The sequence below is a fragment of the Dendrobates tinctorius genome, unplaced genomic scaffold (genome assembly GCF_039654945.1).
Source record: "Dendrobates tinctorius isolate UK_male_01 unplaced genomic scaffold, ASM3965494v1 ptg000046l, whole genome shotgun sequence".
Classification (NCBI taxonomy): Eukaryota; Metazoa; Chordata; class Amphibia; order Anura; family Dendrobatidae; genus Dendrobates; species Dendrobates tinctorius.
Genome location: NW_027361714.1, coordinates 38,371,017 through 38,395,806, shown reverse-complemented (window position 1 = coordinate 38,395,806; position 24,790 = coordinate 38,371,017). Strand labels below are relative to the sequence as shown.

Below are 24,790 nucleotides of genomic sequence, written 5' to 3'. Positions count from 1 at the left end.
ACAATTCCACACATTTATAAGGCTGCAGTGGGGGCTGTATGTGTGTGTGTGTGAGTGGCATGTCCTTCTTGTGTGACTAGCATTTCAGCACTCACCGAGCAGTCTGTCTGCACTGTCGGAACATACCTGGCACTGCCTGGGTATGTCCCTGGTACATTTGCCACATGTGTATTTGTAGCAGTCAACACATCTCTCAGTTACACAATTGTTCGTGCATCGACGGTTGACCTGACACTTCGCCCTTTTGCCGGGGCAGGGTGTGGAAGGTTGTTGCCGAAGGCGTTTCTCCTTGCGTGCCTTCTTTTCACTCACATGAGAGCCACCTAACTCTTTTGCAAGCTCAACTAGGAAGTCCACCCGTCTCTCCTGCACTTCAGTGCATGCCTGATAAAGAACATGCGCATTCAGTGCTGCCATGTCAATCATGTGGTAGAACACGGCGACTGACCATCTCCATGTTCCTGCACGCACGCTGTACTCCCGCACCATTTGGTCCATTACATCCACACCGCACTTTGTGTGGTTGTATTGTGTGACCGTGTTTGGCTTCCTTTTGTTGGTATCCTCAGTCTCAACCACGCTGTGCATGCTGCTGAGAATGTAGACGGCCTTCTTTCGTTTGGGTGCATACACTGTCAGTGTGGCACCAGTGGTTGAAAACACCTGAGTGGTGAATTCAGTGCGGTCCATCTGTCTAGCAGATTGAGGAATTTCCCGGCGACTCTTGTTGACTGTGCCGAGGATAGTGGTTTTCCGGCTAAGCAGTCGTTGTGCAAGTGACAATGATGTAAAGAAATTGTCCGTGGTTACAGTTCTGCCCTTGTCCATGAATGGTTCCATCAGCCTCATCACTACAGTTTCAGACAGTCTCTCCCTGCTGGGACGACTGGGGTCCTTGCCAAGATATAGGAGGACATTACAGATGTACTTTGATTTCAAGTCGCAAGCCACCCAAAACTTGATGCCAAACTTGTCTGGTTTTGTTGCAATGTATTGCAGAAAACAGCAGCGAGTCTTTGACGGGAAAAGCTGTTCATCAATAGTGATGTGTCAACCAGAGTTGTAGGATGAGATGCAGTTGGTGACAAACGATCTCCACACATCGGAGATTGCAGCAAACTTATCGGTCTCCGCTCGCTCACTGCGTGTGAACATGTCATTAAAGCGTGGGTGTTGCATGATGTCTTGGAAGCGGTTTCGGGCCATAGTTGCAATGATCCTTGGGTTTGCCAGGTTTGCTGACCAGTTGTCACGTAGTGATGGAACCTTGGTCACCCCCCGCAAGATAATGACTGAAATAAATGCCATTAGTTCCGGGAGACGCATGAACCAATCCACCTGCTCCGTGTGATGTGCATATTGAGTAGTCCATTCTTGAATGCTACGAAGCATGTCAAGAGTGATAAAACAGAGGAAGCTCTTAAGGTGACTCCGGACACTTCGTCTGGCCTTAGCCCTTGGCTTTCCATCTGTCGGGTACGGTTCTATTGGGGTGAAATGGAGATGTTTCCCCACTTGTACTTCATGCCACACTGTGCCATCTTTTGTGGTCTCTGTCGGCTCACTCGCCAACCGAGCTCTCTTTTTTGGTAGAGGAGGAGTCTCCTCATCTGCAAGATAAATAATTTCAAATTAACATTTTGTTTTGGTTCTAAATAAAAAAAGGTAGTCAGGAAATAAAAATAGGTAATTTGAAAAATCTAACCTGAAGACAGCTCAGAGTCCGAATCCGGTTGAAGGACTATGTCCTCTCCATCTGAGTCACAAGGGTTGGTGTTGCTCAGGATCAGTTCCAATGCCAGTTGAGTGGTGAGCCTTCTCTGCATTTTGTTTCTTGTCAACAAAATAGGTGAAGCAGTCACCTATTTATCCCCCACAGCACAAAAGGCTGCATGCAAATTTGCTAAGGTGTTAGCAACCTTATGCATTTCCCCTGAACAATAATGCAGCTGGGGGGTGGGCAGACACACTCAGGAGCAGCTTACATTCTTTTTCTCTTTTACAAGACCTTTGTTGAGGTGGATCAACACAATTAATTTGTTTTGTTTTTTGTCTGTCATTTTTAACCCACTTCTTTCACATCTTTTTTTGAAAGAAAAACATAACTAAATTCTTTTAGAAAAACTTGAAAAATTGAAACAGATTGTATGTTTTGCAAACTATATGTACATTTGGCAAAATGACCTGGATAATGCAGCACAACATCGCGGATCAGCAGCAAAAGGTCACATCTCTCCCAAAACACTTCATGTGTGCTTCAAAACAAAATGTGTGGTTTATACAAATTGTCAGTTCCCTCAAAATGCAAAGTCTCTTGACCTGTGTTTCACACAGTGTTTTGAGGATGAATTCAGCTCTACTCCCCCCTGCAGATTCCTCAGACAATGGCCACATTTACAAATGAAAGGATGCTAATTGGAGCAATCAGAGTGGTCAGTTCGGACTAAGGGTCATTTGACCCTCTTTCGGGACTTCAGGGGGGAGCTCGAAATTTCTGGGACTTCTAGTGTTAACCCCTTAACGACCGCCGATACACCTTTTAACGGCGGTAGTTAAGGGTACTTAAACCACAGCGCTGTTAATTCATGGCGCTGTGGAAAAATTAAATTGCGCCCCCCAGTGTCGGATTTTCTTCGGGGTCTCGGCTGCTGGGGGTAGTCGAGACCCCAGAGAACATGAATCGGGTCGGTATTTACTGACCCCGCTTTTGCGATCACCGTTATTAACCCTATAATGGCGATCGCAAAAAAAGCCGTGATTTTGCATTTAATTTCTCTCTCCTCTGATGTGATCACACATCAGAGGAGAGAGAAATAGGGTCCCCGGGCCCTCCTGCCTCCTCCCGGTGGGCACCGCCTTCTTGGTCTCGGAAGAGAATGGCGGGCGCATGCGCAGTGCGCCCGCCGAATCTGCTGGCAGATTCCATTCATTCGTTTTGATCAGTGTGATAAACTCTAGCACAGTGATCAAAATAAAAAAAATAGTTAAAAACCCCTCCCCGTTTATCACCCCCTTAGTTAGACAAATATAATGAAATACAGAAAATATATTTGTTTTCAGTTTTCCGTTAGGGTTAGAATTGGGGTTGGAATAAGGGTGTGCACACGTTGCGGAATCTGCTGCAGATCCGGCACCCGCGGATCCGCAGCTGTCTCTGCTGCGTTGTACAGTACCTATATAGTCAATGGAAATTGAAAAACACAGTCCACGTGCTGCGGTATTAAATCCGCAGCATGTTAATTCTTTGTGCGGAATCTGCAGCGGTTTGACACCTGCTCCATGACCAGGTGTCAAAACGCAGGGGAAACCCGCAGACTAATCCGCAGGTAAAACGCAGCTAAGTCTGCGCGGAAAAATCCACAGCAGATTCTGCAACGTGTGCATGCACCTTTAGGCTGTGTGCCCACGATGCGGTTTTTGCCGCGATTTTCGGCGCGAAAACGTTTAAAAATCGTGTACAGAATGCACCCCATGCATTCCTATGTCATTCCGCACATGCTGTGCTATTGCTGCGCTTTTTCCTGCGGCGGAATCGCATCGCGGAAAAATCACAGCATGATCATTCTTTTGTGCGGAATCGCAAAGAATTGTCGCGATTCCGCACCCATAGGAATGCATGAGAATCGCTTACTTCCCGCATGTAGCTATGCCCACCATGCGGGAAGTTAAGCATCTCATGTGCGGTTGGTACCCACGGTGTGGAGGAGAGGAGACTGTCCTCCAGGCCCTGGGTACCATACCCCTGTAAAAAAAAGAATAAAAAAATAAAAAATCGGGGCATATTTACCTTCCGACGTCCCGCGCTGCATTCCCGGCCTAAGCGTTCCCAGTAATGCCTTGCGGCAAGGTCCTGTGATGACGTAGTCTCGCATGACCGCTATAGTAACGCAAGACCAACGTCATCACACGTCTCGCAAGGCATTACTGGGAACGCTGAGGCCCGGGATGGTAGCGCGGGACGTCGGAAGGTAAATATACCCCGATTTTTTATTATCATTTTTAACATTTTATCTTTTACTATTGATGCCGCATAGGCAACCTCAATAGTAAAAAGCTGCTCACACTTGTCAAACACTGTTTGATGAGTGTGACCAACCTGTCATTCACTTTCCAAACGATGCTTCAAATCGCTTGGAAAGTGCTTGAGAAAATCGCGGCAAAATCGCGAACAGAGTCACAGTAAAATCGCGCGGAAAAAAATGCGCGATTTCTGGGAAGGAGTCTGGTTTTCAGCGTGCGTTTTAAGACGCAACGTGGGCACATAGCCTTAGGGTTAGAGTTAGGGTTGGAATTACGTTTAGGGTTGGAATCAGGGTTAGGGTTGGAATTGGGCTTGGCATGAGGGTTAGGGTTGGGATTAGGGTTAGGGGTGTGTTGGGGTTAGGGTTGGAGCAAGAATTGAGGGGTTTCCACTATTTACCAACTTTGGGGGTCTAACGTCTCCTGTTACCCTTGGGAAAACAAAAAAATTGGAGGCTAAAAAATCACTTTTGTGGAAAAAAAGGATTTTTTTTTCACGGCTCTGCTTTATAAACTTCTGTGAAGCACTTGGGGGTTCAAAGTGCTCACCACACATCTAGATAAGCTCCTTCGGGGGTCTAGTTTCCAAAATGGGGTCACTTGTGGGTTTTTTTTTTCACTGATTAGGCACATCAGGGGCTCTGCAAACACTGCATCACACCTGCAGAACATTCCATCAAAGTCTACATTCCAAAATGGAGTTCATTCCCTTCCGAGCTCACCCACGTGCCCAAACAGTGGTTCTCCCACCCACATATGGGGTATCAGTGTACACAGGACAAATTGCACAACAACTTTTGTGGTCTAATTTCTCCTGTTACACTTGGGAAATTAAAAATAGCGGGCTAAAAATAATCACTTTTTATTTTCACGGCTCTGCGTTATAAACTTCTGTGAAGCACTTGGGGGTTCAAAGTGCTCACCACACATCAAGATAAGTTCCTTAAGGGGTCTAGTTTCCAAAATGGGGTCACTTGTTGGGGTTTTCCACTGTTTAGACACATCAGGTGCTCTCCGAATGCAACATGGCATTTGATCTCAATTCCAGCCAATTCAGCTTTGAAAAAGTCAAACGTTGCTCCTTCCCTTGCGAGCTCTGCTGTGTGCCCAAAAAGTGCTTTACCCCCACATATTATTATTATTATTATTTATTTATATAGCACCATTGATTCCATGGTGCTGTACATGAGAAGGGGTTACATACAAATCACAGATATCACTTACAGTAAACAAACTTACAATGACAGACTGTTACAGAGGGGATAGGACCTTGCCCTTTCGGGCTAACATTCTAATGTATTTTTAATTACTTTATGTCCATTGTGTTTCCTGATTTTATGGTAGCCTATGCATTAATAAAGTTATTTAATGATTGTATAAAAATACTTTGTCTGCTTTTTGATTACTGAGATCTCTGCAATTTAGCTCGGCTGGGAACGCAGCCTCAGTGACTGGCAGTAACCTCGATGACGTCACCCCCGGTGACAGACGCTGCGCTCACAGCAGTTCATTCACCAGTGGTTCCCAGCCTGAACAGTCGCACCTTGGCACCCTCCAGGTTGAAAACTGTTTATCCCCTGGTGCGAGACAGAACCACAAATAGGTGAGGGATATTGTTTTTTATTTTTGTTTTATTACAGGAGTCAAGGGATTCAATGGAATGGGCATTAGGTGTTTATAACTGTTTGCTATTTTGAAATAAAAAAGTAAATTTTTTTTGTTTTATTTCAAGTAAAACACTTTATTCTGACTGTGTTTTTACCATATATCTATAGGATTAGTAATGGATGGGTGTCTTATAGACACCTCTCCATTAGTAATCCATGTGCTTGAAGTCACCTGATGATACAAAGGTGACATGAACCCCACAAATATGAACCCCACATGCCACCGCTACAGGGTAAGTGGAAAGAGCCGGGCAAAGTTCCAGAATTGATGCACCTTTTCTGTGTGGCTGCAGTCTGTTTTTAGGCTGGGGGGCAATATCCATGGCCCCTTAACAGCCTGAAAATACCAGCCCCCAGCTATGTGCTTTAGATTGGCTGGTTGCCAAAAATGGGGGGAACCCATGCCATTTTTTTTAATTATTTAAATAATTTAAAAAATACGGCATGGGGACCTCTCTATTCTTGATAACCAGTCTTGCTGAAGCTGACGGCTGCAGCCCTCAGCTGTGAGTTTTGCCTGGCTGGCTATCAAAAATATAGGGAAACCCATGACAGTTTTTTAAAAATTATTTATTTACAACGCAGGCACAGGATGATAAACTCCCATCTGCCGATCCTGCTCTCATGGTTATTAGCGGCAGCAGGCGGTAGCTGATGGGAGCAGTGGTCCCATCAGCTGACACCAGTGACTGGAGGTAAACTTTATACATGGTTTCCAAAAAAACATACCCTTCTCCATTTGCAACATGTTAAAGCATCAGAGAGCAGGCTAATGTAATTTTGCACTGTTGCATAGACCTCCCCATAATGCCCTGCAGCTATGACATTTTATGGAAAAATCCTACTTTGTACAGTGGTGGTCAGTACCTTGACCCTCACAGATTTCCATCTCCAGAGTCAAAGGGTAAAGGGGGTTTTACACTAAGCGATATCGCTAGCAATATCGCTATAACGTCACCGGTTTTGTGACGTTATAGCGATATTGCTATGTGTGATACTTACCTCCGACCGGCTCCCCCGCTGTCCATCGCTGATCGCGCGAGATTGGGCGGCTCCATTTCTCGTCGTCAGCTTCCTGCTGTGACGACGAGCGACGCTGGACGCGGGCGGGAGGACGTCTGGATCGCTGTGTGTGAAAGGTGAGTATCGTCCGCTGCGTCGCTGCTGAATCGCTGTGAGATCTTTCTGTGTGAAAGCTCACTAGCGATCATTTAGCGATGCACCAGCGATCCTGACCGGGTCGGATCGCTCGTCGGATCGCTGGTGCATTGCTAAATGTAAAAGGGCCTTAAGTCTCTCTCTTCTGTAGAGTAAGGCTTAGTTCACAAGTGGCGTTTTTTTCACGTTTCCGCGGCGGTTTTAACCGCACGATTTTGCCGCGAAAACGCGAAAAATAAGCATCCCATGCATTCCTATGGGATTCCACAATGCTGTGCTTATGCTGCGGCTTTTACTGCGGCGGAATCGCTTCGCGGTAAAAAACGCAGCATGCTCATTAATTTTGCGGAATCGCGGCGATCCTGCACCCATAGGAATGCATTGTTCTGCTTACTTTCCGCATATGGGGTATCGGCGTATTCAGGAGAAATTGCACAACAAATTTTGTGGTTCATTTTCTCTTTTAACACTTGTGAAAAAAAAAAAAAATTGGTTCTGAAGTAAATTTTTTGCAAAAAAAAAAAAGTTAAATGTTAATTTTTTCCTTCCACATTGCTTCAGTTCCTGTGAAGCAAGTAAAGGGTTAATAAACTTCTTGAATGTGGTTTTGAGCACATTGAGGGGTCTAGCTTTTAGAATGGTGTCACTTTTGGGTATTTTCTGTCATGTACACCCCTCAAAATGACTTTAAATATGATGTGGTCCCTACAAAAAAAAAAAAAATGGTTTTGTAAATTTTTTTGTAAAAATGAGAAATCACTGGTCAACTTTTAACCCTTATAACTTCCTAACAAAAAAAATTTGGTTTCCAAAATTGTGAGATGTAAAGTAAACATGTGGGAAATGTTAATTATTAAGAAATTTGTGTGACACATCTCTCAGATTTAAGGGCATAAAAATTTAAAGTTTGAAAATTGCAAAATTTTTTAAAATTTTCGCCATAACTAAACACAAGTCATATCGAAGAAATTTTACCACTAACATGAAGTAAAATATGTCCCGAAAAAATATTCTCAGCATCAGCGGGATCCGTTAAAGCGTTCCAGAGTTATAACCTCGTAAAGTGACAGTGGTCAGAATTGTAAAAATTGGCCTGGTCATTAAGCTGCAAAATGGCTCTGTCACTAAGGGGTTAAGCCTTCAACGCTTCTTCTCAGATGGTTTCCACCGTTTCTTCCTAGTCTATGCCTAATACAAGTGGCCATAGCAATAATATGCCAACTTTCCCAACCTCTTTGCCATAGCCAATGAATGGCCGCTGTGGGCACTATGGAAGTATTCACTTGCTAAAGATATCTATTCTCATTCCTGTATTTTCTTATCCCAACTTTGTGTTCCCATCTTAATTCTTTGTGTTTTATTTTTAGATCACAACATGTCTGAGAGCACTGACGTCATGCCGAAAAATAACACCAACAGTAGCCGCAAATTGTCTAGGAATCAAGTCCTAACGCTGATTTCTTCCGCCTCCCTTAACTTTAGCTCCATGATATGTTACTCCATTTTGGGACCCTTCTTTCCTCAGGAGGTACTGTGTAAATGTGTGTTTTGTAGTTAATGGGAGACACTTGCTTATCCAAATATACATGTGAACAGAGCCTTATGTTTTCTGGAGTATGTCTACATATCATCAAAGCCAAGTGATGCTTGCAGTGGCTGGTTAATATTCTGCCACAATATGTAGAATGTAGTCAATCTGGCACAATTTGTGGCAAATTTATCAGTCTGTTCCCTGCCCTTAGTCTTATGCTTACCAGCTGCCATCTTCATCTTGTATTAGTGCCACTTCGGTCTGTCTTCTGCAGGTTATGACCTTCTGGATCCAGGTGTCCCTACTCAATGTACTCAAAATCTGAATGGGTCCGACTTTTTGTAACTTGCTTGTCACCGTACCCTATAAATCGTAATGGAGGTGAACTCCATTTGCCTCCATTGCGCTGCCATGTTGTAGTGGCACATAGTGATCTTTGACCTCATGATGTGTATTGCAGCCAAAATTGCTGTGGAGCCGCAGCCTTATTTAGCTATATTTTTCCGAAGAGTTCATCCTTTTCAATAAAAAGGGTCAAATCCACCATAAAATCAGCAAGTAACTTAACGTATATACTCGAATATAAGCCGAGATTTTCAGCCCATTTTTTGGGGATGAAAGTCCCCCTCTCGGCTTATATTCGAGTCATATACACCGGGGGGGTCGGAGGGGGGGCGGGGGTGTCAGGTCATACTTACCCGTCCTGACGCTGTCTCTTGAGCCCCCAGCTTCCCCACGCTGTTATGAGTTCATTTTCCCCTTCACCATTGAGGTCTGATGAACTCCCTCTTCTGGTGAAGGAAGGTAGTGAGGCTGATTACCAAGCACCTGAGCTGGGAGAGGATGACTGGTCGACTGAGATTTCTGACTGGATATAAGGCAGCCGACGCCCTTCTGCCTCGCTGGTGATTTCTCTGAGGGATTCTAGGAGACCAGTCTGATTCCTGCTCCTCAAAAGCTAAGTTTTCTGCTTTACCTTTTTGCATTTGTGTTTTGGTTTTAGTTTGCCTTGCTTTTCTGGATTCTGCCATTCCCTGCTGGGGGGAGCTGAATTCCTTTTTTGTCTGTTTGCTCTGTCTTCAGAAAATACCTGAGTACTGACATAGTCTTTTTGAAGCCTAGCGTCTTCAGGGCCTTTTTTCCTGTCAGTCTGTTGGCTCTTATTTTGATAGGGTTTTTCGCGGATTGCAGACAGCAGCTTTCCTATCCTGTCCTATCTAGTTAGCTTGGACCCCATCATTTGCTCAGTCTATCTTTCTATCTGTGTTAGTGTTTTTTCTTCTTGCTTCACCGTCATTATTTGTTGGGGGCTGCCTATTGCTTTGGGGTCTGCTCTGGGGCAGTTTAGATTTCCCTTTCTGTCTTTAGGCTAGGCAGTTCTCCGGCTGTGATCGAGGGGTCTAGGGCATCGTAGGAACCCCCTACGGCTACTGCTAGTTGTTGTTGATAGGTTCAGGGGTCTGCAATCCGATAACTGCCAACTTCTCTGGTTTTCTGGACTTAGCTAGCATTTCTGTTTTTGCCTCCTACGGTGACTCATTCATAACACCGCGCTCTCTCTTCCTGCCTTCAGCGGTCACGTGGTACCGCTCATTAAAACTCATTAATATGCGCATATTCATGAGTTTTAATGAGCGGTATCACAGGACCGCTGAACGCAGGAAGAGAGAGCGCGGAGAAGCTGGGGGCTCAAGAGACAGCGTCAGGACGGGTAAGTATAGCGATATTCACCTGTCCTGCGTCCATGGCTGCTTGCTGCTGTCTGTCATCGGTCAGTGACTTCAGACAGCAGAGGGCGCGGTGACATGATTAGTGCGTGCCGCGCCCCCTGCAGTCTGAACGTCACTGACCGATGACGTGGCAGATAGCGGTGAGCAGCCATGGACGCAGGACAGGTGAGTATCTGACACCCAGCGACGGAGAGGTGAGTATGTCATTTTTTTTATTTTTACATGCAGCAGCGGCAGCACATGGGGGAATAATCTAAGGAGCTTCTTATGGGGTCAGCATATGGGGGAATAATCTATGGAGCTTCTTCTGGGGACGCCATATGGGGGAATAATCTATGGAGCATTTCCCACCCTAGGCTTATACTCAAGTCAATAAGTTTTCCCAGGTTTTTTGTGGCAAAATTAGGGGGGTCGGCTTATACTCAGGCCGGCTTATACTCTAGTATATACGGTATTTAAAAGCTAGTTTAACAGCTCACCAAGTTGAACTCTTAGGAACTTAGTTGTTGTCCTCTTTTTTGTTTCCTGTCATTTTTACTAAAAACTTAGCAACATAGTTGCAGATGGCACGTTATGAATTGGTTGTGGATCACATGTATGTGGTCAAAATGCTATTCACTAACACATAAAGGAAGCATTATTGTGCAGAGAGGGGGAAGATGTGAGCGGCTGGTAACTTCCCCTTCAGCAACAGTAGGATCAAAGCATCATAGTAGCCAGTGTCATAAGTTTAGTATTTTGGCGTGGCTGTCTAGTAAGAAATGCACCTAGGATTTCACTGATTGAGCGCCTTTGCCGGCTGCCGCAGTGTTTTCTTTGACTGGTCTCACTGAGGTCAGTTATTGTTTTGTGGTGTTGGTCTACTAGGCATTGCTCCCACCTAGCCAGAATCCTACTCCACACTGATGAGGGGCAACACCCCGAAACAACTGTATGTGGATGGATACCTGGCCTTGGTATTTCCCTTGTCATATCTGTAAACTCGTAAAGAGCTGGATATTGACTTAAAGGGCCACTTAATATGGTGGTAATGGTGGTTTCTGAAAGGAGCCACTCCTTGGCTGGGTCCTTCCCTGGAGGAAGATCTGGCTAGTCCCGTGTTTGAAACTCGTAAATGAGGCTCCACGGACTTTATTTGCAATAAGCCATAACATTGCAAGACTAGTGTAGATATTGTCAGAGTTTGTGCTTGTTCATGTGCTGCGTTTTTGCCACCAAGAGAAAACACAGCATCTTACAGTACTATCAAAGTGAATACATTTTCTGAAATATCATGCACATATGGATTACTTTCTTCTTGCAAATTTGAACCATAAAAGCATATTTCTATATAAATTAAAATTAAATCTTCAGCATGTCAATTCTTCCAGTGTATTTCTCCTGTTTAAATGCTGTAGATAAGCCCCTGAAAGATAAGAAAAATTATTTTTTTTTATTATACTCACCTGGGAGGGGGCGGTCCGGTCCGATGGGTGTCCGGATCCGGCGCCGCCCTCCTGCTTGCTTCATCGCTCCCCGGCATCGCGGTCCTGTGCAGGTGTACTGCCCTGTTGAGCATTATAGAATGCTGTAGATAAGCCCTGAAAGGCAGTGGCCCCATCTTATAGTGGCCGAAACAGGTGACAGGTTCGCTTTAAAGTTATATTGTGAGTGTGAGACCATTTCAATGCTGAGCTTTAATCCGTACTTGCGATGTTTCATTTCCGGGTTGTCGTTATTATTTTGCTTCTTTTGTAGTGGACTTATTTTGTGGTCCGCTCTACCCCCAGAGTGGGTGTCCTGACCTTAACTAAGGGCCTATTAGACCTGCATGAAACTGTTTGTGCCGGGAAACCAGCAGTCAGGCCGGAAATTGCATCTGTAAAATGGACCATAAAATATGGCAACTATACAGTCATTTGAATAAGCCATCTGTTCTTTGTTGGAGGACAGAGCAAAAGTATTTACACATTTTTCTCTTTGCCATGACAGCACCCACTGAGAGAGGGGATCCGCCCCTGGAACAGGAAACCTACAGAGAGATAAATGGGGCGGTCCCCCTCGCTCCCTCAGTTTGGTTTCCTGTTCCTAGGAAGGAACCCACAGAGAAGAGGATTCCTGGCCTGGTTGCCGCCCGGGGCATTATATGAGCAACGGGGGCCCCAGAGCTGGAAGCAGCGACGGGCGGATCCGAGATAGGAAAACCCCTCCCTGGCTGGTAATGCTGGTGAGGCCATGGCGAGGAGTGCCTGGCTCACCAGGAGGTGCAGTGGAGCAGCACCTGGAAGATCCCTAGGAGGGGATTGCGCATTACAAAGCTCGGCACAGCGTCAGGGGTCTGGGGAACCTGGACGAAGACCCCCCCCCTCGCCCCCGCCCCAAAAGAAGACCGGGGATAGCAATGCCAGGGTGGGAGATGACGCCCTGAGCTTGTACAGGACGCAATGGGTGCCAGAAGCACTAGAGAGAAAAAATACCTGGAGCGGTATGATGGTCCGGCGGTGCAGGGGCAGTGGTCGGGAAATGACTGCGAGTGAACGCGCGGCCAGGAGAAGGATGGCCGGCGCCATTGCGAGGAGGCCAGGCGACCCGGAAGTGGATGGGCACTTCCGGGGTTGGAGGAGGTAGTGCGAGATCGCGGGCGCGCATGCGCGATAGCGCAAAAGAGAGGGGAAAAAAAATAGTCTCGGAAAAAAAAGAAAGGGGGAGCAAAAGGGAAACTGGGAGGCTGCATAAAGGCATTGGCCAGAGGCACACCGGTGCGCAGCCATGTCGTCAGCAAACGACCCGGTTTCGCTCCTCGAAGAGCAGCTAGGAGAATCCTCTCAAAGCGGTACTCGGAGAGACAGCAACACCAGAAGGAGCAGCAGCTCCAGAAGGGAGACCAGTGGATGCTCTAGACAGAGCGAGGCTTCGGAAAAGAAGCGGAAGAAAGCACCTCGCTCCTCACCTCAGCCTGAACCTCGAGCCCCACAGCCGGTATTGAGCTGACGAAATTCACAGGTGAGTGTTTTGGGTCACGCTCTTAGCTGATGGCGTTCCGTTCTCTTTATATACCCTTAAGCCAAAAGAATGGAGAAAAATAAACACAGGGAATGTGCGATATGCTCCCAGCCCCTCCCAGATGGTCACCCTAAACGGTTATGTCAATTGTGTATTAATCAGACACTGCGGGAGGAGTCGTCCAGCAGAAAGGATGATATTCGTATGATTATCAGAGAAGAACTGCAGGCCTTAGGCGGTGTCACGGGGGCTTAGTTCAACTAAGGCTGAAATACCCGGGGCCCCTGTGGTGTCCCTTTTACTAGGGGAAACCCTGTCTGACCCTCAACCCAGGGTTTTTGCTGAAGGTGCAAATGCCTGAGCCTCCGACCTTTCCTTATCTCCTGCTCAGCCCTGCACTTAACCCTCCACCCAGTGAGGAGTCACACCACCAAAGCTCCCACACAAATAATGACAGACAGGGAGAACTTAAACTGCACTGCGCCGCACACACACAGGAATAAACAGTAATGTGAACAGGGCACAACTAAACACAAATATGGGAAGAAGAAAGGATAACGACGGATCATACGACACCAGATATGAATCTCTCTCTCTTGAACACCTCCACTTCAGACCGGAACCACTTGGTATGAAACACAAGCTATAATCGGCGACGCCCATATGCCAGTATGACTATTTAAAGACCGTGGGCGTTACTAACCTTCCAACCTGGTCTCCAGCAGGATTAACCCCCGAGAGCCTGAAGATCAAACCGGCGCCACTGAGGCTATAGTGGCTGGAGGTGGAACTACCTCTGCCTGCCGGATGCTGTGGTGTGAACAGCGTCCGACATGACAGTACCCAGTCTTCTACGAGGGACCCCAGGGCCCTCAAGACTCATAGGACCCGGCTTGTCCGGATGACGACGGTGAAAAGAACTGACCAGCCGATCCGCATGTATGTCTGAGGCTGGAACCCAAGACCTCTCCTCTGGACCATACCCCCGCCAGTGCACCAAATACTGAAGAGTACGGCGTACTACTCGAGAGTCCACCACCTTGGCGACCTCGAACTCTAACTCGCCATCCACCATGACTGGAGGTGGCATCGGCGTCGTGTCCACCAAGCCTACCACCTTTTTCAATAAAGCCCTGTGAAAAACGTTATGTATTCTGTACACCGCAGGAAGTTCCAACCGATAAGCCACTGGGTTAATGATGGCAGAAATCCTAAAAGGCCCAATAAACCTTGGACCCAGTTTTAAAGATGGGATTTTGAGTTTTATGTTCTTCGTAGCTAACCACACCCATTCACCCACACACAGGTCCGGACCTGGCACGCGTCTACTGTCAGCCACCCGTTTGTACCTGGCACTCATGCTCAACAAACGCTGTTTCACCCGCCTCCAGACTGATGACAATTGGGCTCCTAGCTGATCCTCCTCCGGGACACCCCCGGAGTCACCCTGACGTAAGGTACAAAACTGAGGATGTTGACCGTACACACAAAAGAATGGAGACTCTCCTGATGACTCTTGGCGGTGATTATTTAATGCGAATTCGGCCAGAGGAAGGAAAGTAGACCACTCCTCCTGGTTGTCGGACACAAAGCATCGTAAATACTGTTCTAGATTTTGGTTCATGCGCTCAGTTTGTCCATTAGACTGTGGATGAAACGCCGATGAATGTGACAACTTGATCCCCAACCTAGAGCAAAAAGCTTTCCAAAACCTCGCCACAAATTGCGTACCCCTATCAGATACTATGTCAGACGGTACTCCGTGGAGTCTGACCACCTCCTTCACAAATACCTGAGCCAACGTCTTAGCATTGGGCAAAGAGGACAACGCCACAAAATGCGCCATCTTTGAAAAACGGTCAACCACCACCAGGATGACCGTGTTCCCTGCCGAGGCTGGCAAGTCAGTGATAAAATCCATGGAGATTTCTGTCCATGGCCTATTGGGTACCCCCAGAGGCTGTAGCGTGCCAGCAGGACGGGTTCGGGGTGACTTAGCCCTAGCGCACCTGATGCAAGCTGCCACGTACGAGACCACGTCCTGCCGGATTTTGGGCCACCAGAAACGACGCGATACCAGCTCTAAGGTGCCCTTCACCCCTGGGTGACCAGCCAGTACCGAATCGTGGTGTTCCTTCAACACCTTAGGCCGAAGATGCAGGGGTACAAATGATTTGTTGGCGGGAAGTCCTGGTGGTACCTCCTCTTGGGCCTCGGCAATCTCCGCCTCTACCTCAGTCGTGAGAGCCGAGACCACTACCCCTTTCTGGAGGATGGGTACCGGCTCTTCCCGAGGTTCTCCCCCCGGAAAACACCTAGACAAAGCATCCGCCTTGGTGTTTTTAGCCCCGGGACGGTACGTCACAAGAAAATTGAAACGAGTAAAAAACAATGCCCAGCGAGCCTGCCTAGGAGACAGACGCTTGGCCGACTCCAGGTAGAGCAGATTCTTATGGTCGGTGATAACTGTGACCTGGTGAGCCGCCCCCTCCAAGAAGTGTCGCCATTCCTCAAAAGCCAGTTTGATGGCCAACAACTCCCTGTTGCCGATATCATAATTCCGTTCGGCCGGCGACAGCTTCTTGGAGAAGTAGGCGCATGGATGCATCTCGCTCAAGGACGAGCCTTGAGACAGTACTGCCCCCACTCCCACCTCTGACGCATCAACCTCTACCACAAAAGGTTTAGACACGTCTGGTTGCACCAGAATGGGGGCTGAAGCAAAACTATTCTTCAGACGCTCAAATGCACGTATAGCCACCTCAGGCTAGTTCGCCAGATCGGCACCCTTCTTTGTCATGTCCGTGAGCGGTTTGGCGACAGTCGAAAAGTGTTTTATAAATTTCCTATAATAATTCGCAAACCCAAGGAACCGCTGGAGTGCTTTCAGACTCTCCGGCCTCTCCCATTGCAACACCGCTTGCACCTTAGCGGTGTCCATTTTAAAACCGGCTGCGGACACAATATATCCCAAAAAGGGCAACTCCTGGACAAAAAATAAACATTTTTCCAGCTTAGCATAGAGCTGGTTCTCCCGGAGCAACTGTAACACCTGCCTAACATGCTCCAAATGAGTGTCCCGATCGCTAGAATAAATGAGGATATCATCCAGGTATACAATCACAAATCTCCCCAGGACATGAGCAAATACATCATTAATAAAATGTTGAAAAACGGCAGGCGCGGTGGTCAACCCAAACGGCATAACCAGACTCTCAAAATGACCCTCAGGAGTGTTAAACGCCGTCTTCCACTCATCCCCCTGACGGACCCTTATGAGGTTATACGCCCCCCTGAGGTCCAGCTTGGAAAACCATTTCGCCCCCGCTACCTGGTTGAACAAATCCGGGATCAACGGCATTGGGTAGGGATCACGGATAGTAATCTGGTTTAACTCTCGGAAATCCAGACACGGGCGTAACCCCCCATCTTTCTTCTTAATGAAGAAAAACCCCGCGGCTACAGGCGAGGACGAAGGCCGGATGTGACCTTTGCTCAGACTCTCCGCGATGTAGTCTTTCAGAGCTTGTCTCTCAGGACCAGAAATATTAAACATCCTGGCCTTAGGTAATTTGGCCCCGGGTTTTAACCTAATAGCACAGTCATAGGCTCTATGTGGAGGCAGTTCTGAGCAACCCTTCTCAGAGAAAACATCCGCGAAATCCTGCAAAGCCTCCGGCAGGCTGGGCGTCACGGCGGACACACATGTGGCCAAGCAATTGTCTTGGCAGAAACCACTCCATTGTACTATGTCCTGAGTTTTCCAATCAATTACCGGGTTGTGCCTGGACAGCCATGGAAAATCCAGGACCATTTGAGCTGGGAGATGACGGAGGACCCTACATGTAACCGACTCAGAATGTAGGACCCCAATGTGGAGTTTCACCTCTGCCACAAACTCAGTAATCTCCCCTTGAGGGAGGGGAACAGCATTAATGGTCACCACCTGTATGGGGTGAGGAAGTTTTTCGATCTTAAACCCGGCGGTGTGTGCAAACTCCTCATCTATGAGATTGGTGGCGGAACCGCTATCCACAAACACTGATATAGGTAGCTCTCTGCCGGCGATAATAACCTTGGCAGGGAGCATACATTGAGATACCATCATGGAGGATATGCATACGCTCAGTTGGGTCTCCTCCATACCCTCTGAGCTTAACAGTTTTCCGCCGGTGTGACCCTCTTAGGTAGTACCGGGCAAACGTTAACATAATGACCTCCTTTACCACAGTAGAAACATGCTCCGGGCTTCCGGAATCCCGGAGCACGAGGCTGAACCTGTGCCACGCCAGCAATCTGCATAGGTTCAGGGGACTCATCTACTTCAACCACACCTGCACCTCTGTTTTCCCCCAGGGGTAGCGTCTCCTGTGCCCCCTGACGAAAACGGCGATCAATACGTATCACCAAACTCATGGCAGACTCCAATGATGCCGGAGTCTCATACATCAGGAGGGCTTGTTTCACCCTCCCTGATACCCCATGAATAAACTGACTCCGCAGTGCTGGGTCATTCCACTGTGTGTCTACAGCCCAGCGGCGAAATTCCGAACAATAGTCTTCTGCCAAGCGCTCCCCCTGGCGGAGGGCGCGGATTTTAGATTCCGCTAGAGCCAGTCGGTCAGGGTCATCGTAAATGAGCCCGAGGGCAGAAAAAACATTATCGACCGAATGAAATGTAGCAGAGTCAGCTGGTAAGGAAAATGCCCATGCTTGGGGGTCACCACTCAGTAATGACAACACCAGCCCTACTCGCTGGGCCTCATTACCTGAGGATATTGGCCGCATGCGGAAGTATAATTTGCAGGCCTCCCGAAATACGACAAATTTGCTGCGATCGCCTGAAAATCGTTCTGGCAGCGGAAACTTCGGCTCTGCACCGATACCTGCAGATGCCGTTTGCACCTTTGCTACTACCAGGCCCTGCTGCTGAACTGCCCCTTTCAACTCGGAGACCTGTATGGACAGCGCCGCCAACTGGCGGGTTATGGAATCTAATGGATCCATGGACTCCTGAAAAAATGTGGGCCGATTATAATGTCACGGGGGCTTAGTTCAACTAAGGCTGAAATACCCGGGGCCCCTGTGGTGTCCCTTTTACTAGGGGAAACCCTGTCTGACCCTCAACCCAGGGTTTTTGCTGAAGGTGCAAATGCCTGAGCCTCCGACCTTTCCTTATCTCCTGCTCAGCCCTGCACTTAACCCTCCACCCTCCACCCAGTGAGGAGTCACACCACCAAAGCTCCCACACAAATAATGACAGACAGGGAGAACTTAAACTGCACTGCGCCGCACACACACAGGAATAAACAGTAATGTGAACAGGGCACAACTAAACACAAATATGGGAAGGAGAAAGGATAACGACGGATCATACGACACCAGATATGAATCTCTCTCTCTTGAACACCTCCACTCCAGACCGGAACCACTTGGTATGAAACACAAGCTATAATCGGCGACACCCATATGCCAGTATGACTATTTAAAGACCGTGGGCGTGACTAACCTTCCAACCTGGTCTCCAGCAGGATTAAACCCCGAGAGCCTGAAGATCAAACCGGCGCCACTGAGGCTATAGTGGCTGGAGGTGGAACTACCTCTGCCTGCCGGATGCTGTGGTGTGAACAGCGTCCGACATGACAGGCGGTGCTAGTAGTTATGGTGGTCAGACCTCCAGTAGAGTAGTAAGGTCACCGGCATCGGGGTCGCCTTCAGAGCCTGGGGAATTGGATTCGGATAGGTCTCGGGAAGGCCTGACCTCAGAAGAGGAAGAGCAGGCTTGCTTCCCCACAGACAGCGTGAACAATTTGGTCAGATCTGTGCGGAATACCATGGGGTTATGTGACGTTAAAGAACCCAAAACTCCGCAGGAGATTATGTTCGCGGGCATCGCCCAAAAGAAAATCAAAGCCTTCCCCGTAGTACCAGCTATTAAGGAACTGGTAAAAAAGGAATGGGAAAGACAGGGGCTAAGGGCTTTCATCCCCGTAGCTTCTAAACGAAAATACCCCTTTGACGATGACGAGCTGACGTCTTGGTCTAAACCTCCCAAGGTGGATGCAGCAGTGGCCTCCACCTCCCGCCGATCTTCCCTACCAGTAGAAGACACAGGGTCATTGTCTGATACACTAGACTGCAAAGCCGACACCTTCCTCAGACGGTCGTGGGAAGCATGTATAGGGGCCTTTAAACCAGCTATAGCAGCCACTTGCACGGCAAGGTCCATGATAGTATGGTTGGACGAGCTGGAGGATAAAATAAAGAGCGGAGCATCTAGAGATAAACTTCTTTCCTCTATTCCCCTAATTAAGGGGGCAGCCACCTTCTTATCCGACGCCTCAGCTGACTTCCTCTATCTGCCAGAACGGCAGGTTTAACCAACACAACCCGAAGAGCCCTATGGTTGAAGGGTTGGAGAGGTGACATACAAACTAAAACCAAACTCTGTACTATGCCGTGTCAGGGTAAGTACCTGTTTGGCACTCAGTTGGATGACATCCTAACAAAAGCGGGGGAAGAGGAAGAAAGGATTCCCTAACCCATACATTCCCTTTAACAGGAGAGCCTTCAGGAAGCCTCCATTTGGGAAGAAAAAGGACTTCAGATCCCAGGAACGTTGGGGTAATAAAGATGCCAAACAGAGGGGCAACTTATTCGGAAAGCGTCCCTTTAGGCCAGGGGACAGGTTCCGGTAGCGATAAAACACCGGTAGGTGGCAGGCTACTAAAATATGGTCGTCAGTGGCAGAAAATAACATCGAACTCTTGGGCAATTAATATCGTGTCATCAGGTCTAAGGCTAGAGTTTGTTCGGTGCCCACCGAACTCCTTCCTATTGACTTCCCTGAAGTCCCCAGCGCAACAGCAAGCCTTGGAAATAGAGATAACGGGGCTCTTGTCTAAACAGGTTCTGATAGAATTGCCAAAAGAAGAGTGGGGAACGGGATTCTATTCTCTCCTATTCTTAGTACCCAAGCGGGATGGTTCCTTTAGAACGATAATTAATTTAAAAAAGCTTAATTCATTTCTAAGGCTGCGGGCCTTTAAATGGAATCGATACGCTCAGCAATTAAGAACCTGTTCCCTAGGTGCTATATGGCAGTATTGGACCTAAAAGATGCCTATTATCATCTCCCCATATACAGAGAGCACCAGAAGTTCCTTCGTGTAGCAGTCTTGATAAAGGGCCAGATACGACACTTCCAGTTCACGGCGATGCCGTTCGGATTATCCATGGCACCCCGCGTTTTTACCAAGCTGATGCTAGAGGTGATGTCGTACTTAAGGCTAAGTGACACCGTGATAGTCCCGTACTTGGATGACCTGCTTATAATGGGGGATTCGGTATCCCAATGCGAAGCAAGAGTAGCTAACATAATCTCATCCCTGCAGACACTAGGCTGGCTGATCAACTGGGAAAAGTCCAGACTGCAACCGGTAACCTGCCAGACGTTCCTAGGCCTTCATGTAGACTCTGTAAGTCAGAGATGTTTCTTACCAGATGTAAAAACACGAACCTTGATTAACAAAGTACGGAGGGCGTGCGATAAGAGCTCAATGACCTTGCGAGAGGGCATGTCCTTATTAGGCTCCCTAATATCATGCATTCCAGCAGTACAGTGGGCCCAATTCCATTCCAGAAAATTGCAGTGGGCCATTTTACGGGAAACAGAGAGGCTACACGGGCAGATGAATATGAGAATATCTCTATCAATGGAGGTAATCAGCTCTTTAAAGTGGTGGTTAAACCCTAACAATCTAACATGAGGTGTTCCATGGTGGATTACCCCCTCTAGAGTGGTTACCATGGACGCTAGCCCCTCGGGATGGGGAGCCCATCTAGGTGAAAACATGGTGCAGGGTCGGTGGTCCGAACTTGAAACAGAGACCTCGTTTAATATGAGAGAGTTAAAAGCGATATATTTTTCTATATCTAGATTTCTTCCGCAGCTAAAAGGTACCCACACGAGAATCCGCACAGACAACATCACATCGGTGGCATACATAAACCGGCAAGGAGATACGCGATCAGGACCGCTCATGTCTATCGCGCAGGATATCCTAGAGATGGCCGAATTACATCTCCACTCCTTATCCGCCACCCACATCAGAGGAATAGACAATTCCAGAGCGGACTATCTCAGTCGCCAAACTTTACACCAAGGAGAGTGGGTTCTCAACCAACACATCTTCAAAATGATAACTGCCAAATGGGGCAAACCAAACATAGATCTGTTCGCGACAAGAGCCAACAGACGCATAGAAAAGTTTGCTTCACTGTACAGGGAGGACAATCCAGACGTCCTCGATGCCCTACAGATACCCTGGACATTTCAACAGGCCTACGCCTTCCCCCCCTATGATATTGCTACCGACAGTGATCAGGAAGATAAGGGAAGAGGGGGCAAGAGTAATCTTAATAGCCCCTTTTTGGCCCAAGAGGCCGTGGTTTTCTTGGTTGAGAGCCATGTCGATAACCGACCCTTGGATCCTCCCACTACGTCGGGACCTTCTCTCCCAGGGACCCTGCCACCATCCCCAAGTCAAATCCTTGCACCTATCGGCATGGAATTTGAAAGGAGGTTATTAAAATTAAGAGGATTCTCAAATAATCTTGTTAATACGCTACTAGAGAGTAGAAAGGAGTCCACAACAAAAATTTACGTAAAAATATGGAAGAAATTCTTAACCTTTCACACCGCAAAGCTCTCCAGTGAGGTACCCATTAGGGCTATTCTAGAATTCCTGCAGAGGGGCCGTGAGCTAGGACTCTCGGTTAACACTCTGAAAGTTCACGTATCTGCTCTAGGGGCTTATATAATCATAATGTGGCAGGCAATAGATGGGTAGCCCGGTTTATTTCAGCTTGTCAGAGGGCAACTCCAGTCCACATCCCTCAGGTGCCTACGTGGGACCTTAACTTGGTCTTAGATGCATTAACTCAGGCCCCTTTTGAACCTATGCACCTGGCATCATTAAAATACCTTTCATTTAAAACTGCCCTACTGGTAGCCCTGGTCTCGGCGAGAAGGGTAGGGGATCTCCAGGCACTATCGGTAGATCCCCCATTCCTGTCAGTGAGTCACGACAAACTGGTGTTAAAAACAGACCCGTCCTATCTCCCCAAGAGTGCTACTAAATTTCCTAGAGCCCAAGAGGTCTGCCTTCCCTCCTTCTATGAGAGCCCAGGGACACCAGAAGAAGCTAGATTTCAGACACTAGATGTCAGAAGAGCAGTCCTAACCTACTTAGATAGAACCAGCCCCTGGAGGCAGAGTAGGTCTCTTTTTGTTTCCTTTCAGGGTAACAAGAAAGGGTCTGGAGTGACGAAAAGCACGCTGTCCAGGTGGATCAGAGATGCGATCGCGGTGGCATATTCAGCAATGGGAGAAGACCTTCCACAGGGAGTAAAAGCGCATTCTACCCGAGCCATATCATCCTCCTGGGCAGAGAGAGCAGGCGTTCCAATTGAGCTAATATGTAAGGCTGCAACTTGGTCTTCTCCATCTACATTTTATAACCATTATAGACTAGACTTATCATCCTCTGACGACTTAAACTTCGGTAGAGCAGTCCTTAGCACGGTGTACCCTCCCAAATGACTATCTCTGAAAGTCTCAGTGGGTGCTGTCGTGGCGAAGAGAAAAAACCTGATTACTTACCGGTAATACTCTTTTGTAGAGTCCACGACAGCACCCGTTCACTTCCCTCCCTTAATTTAGGACTCACACATGGTTCTCCTTGGTGGTGGGGGAGAAAAAAAAAAAAGAGAAAAGATAAGGTATTTCTTAGGTTGTAGAGCAATAGATAGTTTATAAGGGTCAACTATTTGGCTACCAAATTGACTAAAACATGTATGGCGGTTCCTCTTGGTTCTCTGTAATCCAAACTGAGGGAGCGAGGGGGACCGACCCCATTTATCTCTCTGTAGGTTTCCTGTTCCTGGGGTGGATCCCCTCTCTGTGGGTGCTGTCGTGGACTCTACAAAAGAGTATTACCGGTAAGTAATCCGTTTTTTTTCCTTTACGATACTCATATTTTGTTTCTCCTTTTTCTAGGCAACAAAGAAAGGTGTTAGTAACACAGTGATTGGATTGATATTTGGCTGCTTTGCATTGTTCTATTTTTTAAGCTCATTGATACTAGGGAAGTATGTGAGTATGTCTTTCTTATCCTTACTTAATATGTAATTTATTTTTAGGTTTTTTGGTCAGATAACCATAACATAAAGGGGTGTTCTAAACCCAAGTCTCTTTTCTCTCTCTCTCTTTTCTCTCTCTCTCTTTTTTTCTCTCTGTCTCTTTTTTCTCTCTCTCTCTTTTTTCTCTCTCTCTCTTTTTTCTCTCTCTTTTCTCTCTCTCTCTCTTTTCTCTCTCTCTCTCTTTTCTCTCTCTCTTTTCTCTCTCTCTCTCTTTTCTCTCTCTCTCTCTTTTCTCTCTCTTTTTCTCTCTCTCTTTTTCTCTCTCTCTTTTCTCTCTCTCTTTTTCTCTCTCTCTTTTCTCTCTTTTCTCTCTCTTTTCTCTCTCTCTCTTTTCTCTCTCTCTCTTTTCTCTCTCTCTCTTTTCTCTCTCTTTTCTCTCTCTCTCTTTTCTCTCTCTCTTTTCTCTCTCTCTTTTCTCTCTCTCTTTTCTCTCTCTCTCTTTTCTCTCTCTCTCTTTTCTCTCTCTCTCTTTTCTCTCTCTCTCTTTTCTCTCTCTCTCTTTTCTCTCTCTCTCTTTTCTCTCTCTCTCTTTTCTCTCTCTCTCTTTTCTCTCTCTCTCTTTTCTCTCTCTCTCTTTTCTCTCTCTCTCTTTTCTCTCTCTCTCTTTTCTCTCTCTCTCTTTTCTCTCTCTCTCTTTTCTCTCTCTCTCTTTTCTCTCTCTCTCTTTTCTCTCTCTCTCTTTTCTCTCTCTCTCTTTTCTCTCTCTCTCTCTCTTTTCTCTCTCTTTTCTCTCTCTCTCTCTTTTCTCTCTCTCTCTCTTTTCTCTCTCTCTCTTTTCTCTCTCTCTCTTTTCTCTCTCTCTCTTTTCTCTCTCTCTCTTTTCTCTCTCTCTCTTTTCTCTGTCTCTCTCTCTCTTTTCTCATCAACATTTAAATTAAAAAATGATATCATAATTACTGGTAGTAGTTTTGTTTTTCTCCTTCGTCTCATTGGGGGACACAGGTACTGTGGGTGTATGCTACCGCCATCTGGAGGCTGACACTAGGCAAACAACACAAGGTTAGCTCCTCCCCCGCCGTATACACCCTCGCCCTGATTGCGGGCGGAAGCCAGTTTTTTTGCTTAGTGTCTATGGAGGCACACGTCTGGTCCTTTTTCTCCAGACTTTTTTTTTTTGTCCATGAAGATTAGACAGGGGCAACGGATCCTATTGAAAGGGTCCGATTTCCCCAAACCATCAACGGGCGAGCACGTGTGAGTGTCGTCTCCACGTATCCTTTCCCGCGACGTGGGACAAATCTGGGCATTTTCCCCAGAACTTTCTTTTCTTTATTTTTTCTAAGAAGAAGAGACAGGGGGCAACGGATCCTATTGAAAGGGTCCGATTTCCCCAAACCAGCAACGGGCGAGCACGTGCGAGTGTCGTCTCCACGTATCCTTTCCCGCGATGTGGGACATGATGCCGGACCTAGCCCTGACCACCCCTTGGTAGAGAAACTATGGGCTATTCAGAGGCACAAGACGGTCCGAGCGACTCCCACTGCTCCACCAACGCAAGA

General features: G+C 47.2%; 1 protein-coding gene across 7 annotated transcripts in view; it reads left to right on the top strand.

Moving 5' to 3' along the window:
* Positions 1-24,790, top strand: part of SLC18B1 (solute carrier family 18 member B1) — a 134,842-nt gene that overhangs the window by 12,816 nt on the left and 97,236 nt on the right. For all 7 annotated transcript variants that reach the window (XM_073575836.1, XM_073575835.1, XM_073575834.1 and 4 more), the window contains exons 2-3: positions 8,213-8,373; positions 23,149-23,244. In XM_073575836.1, coding sequence (XP_073431937.1) covers positions 8,221-8,373; positions 23,149-23,244 — 249 coding nt within the window. In that variant the 5' untranslated portion in view covers positions 8,213-8,220. The remainder of the gene's footprint in view (positions 1-8,212; positions 8,374-23,148; positions 23,245-24,790) is intronic.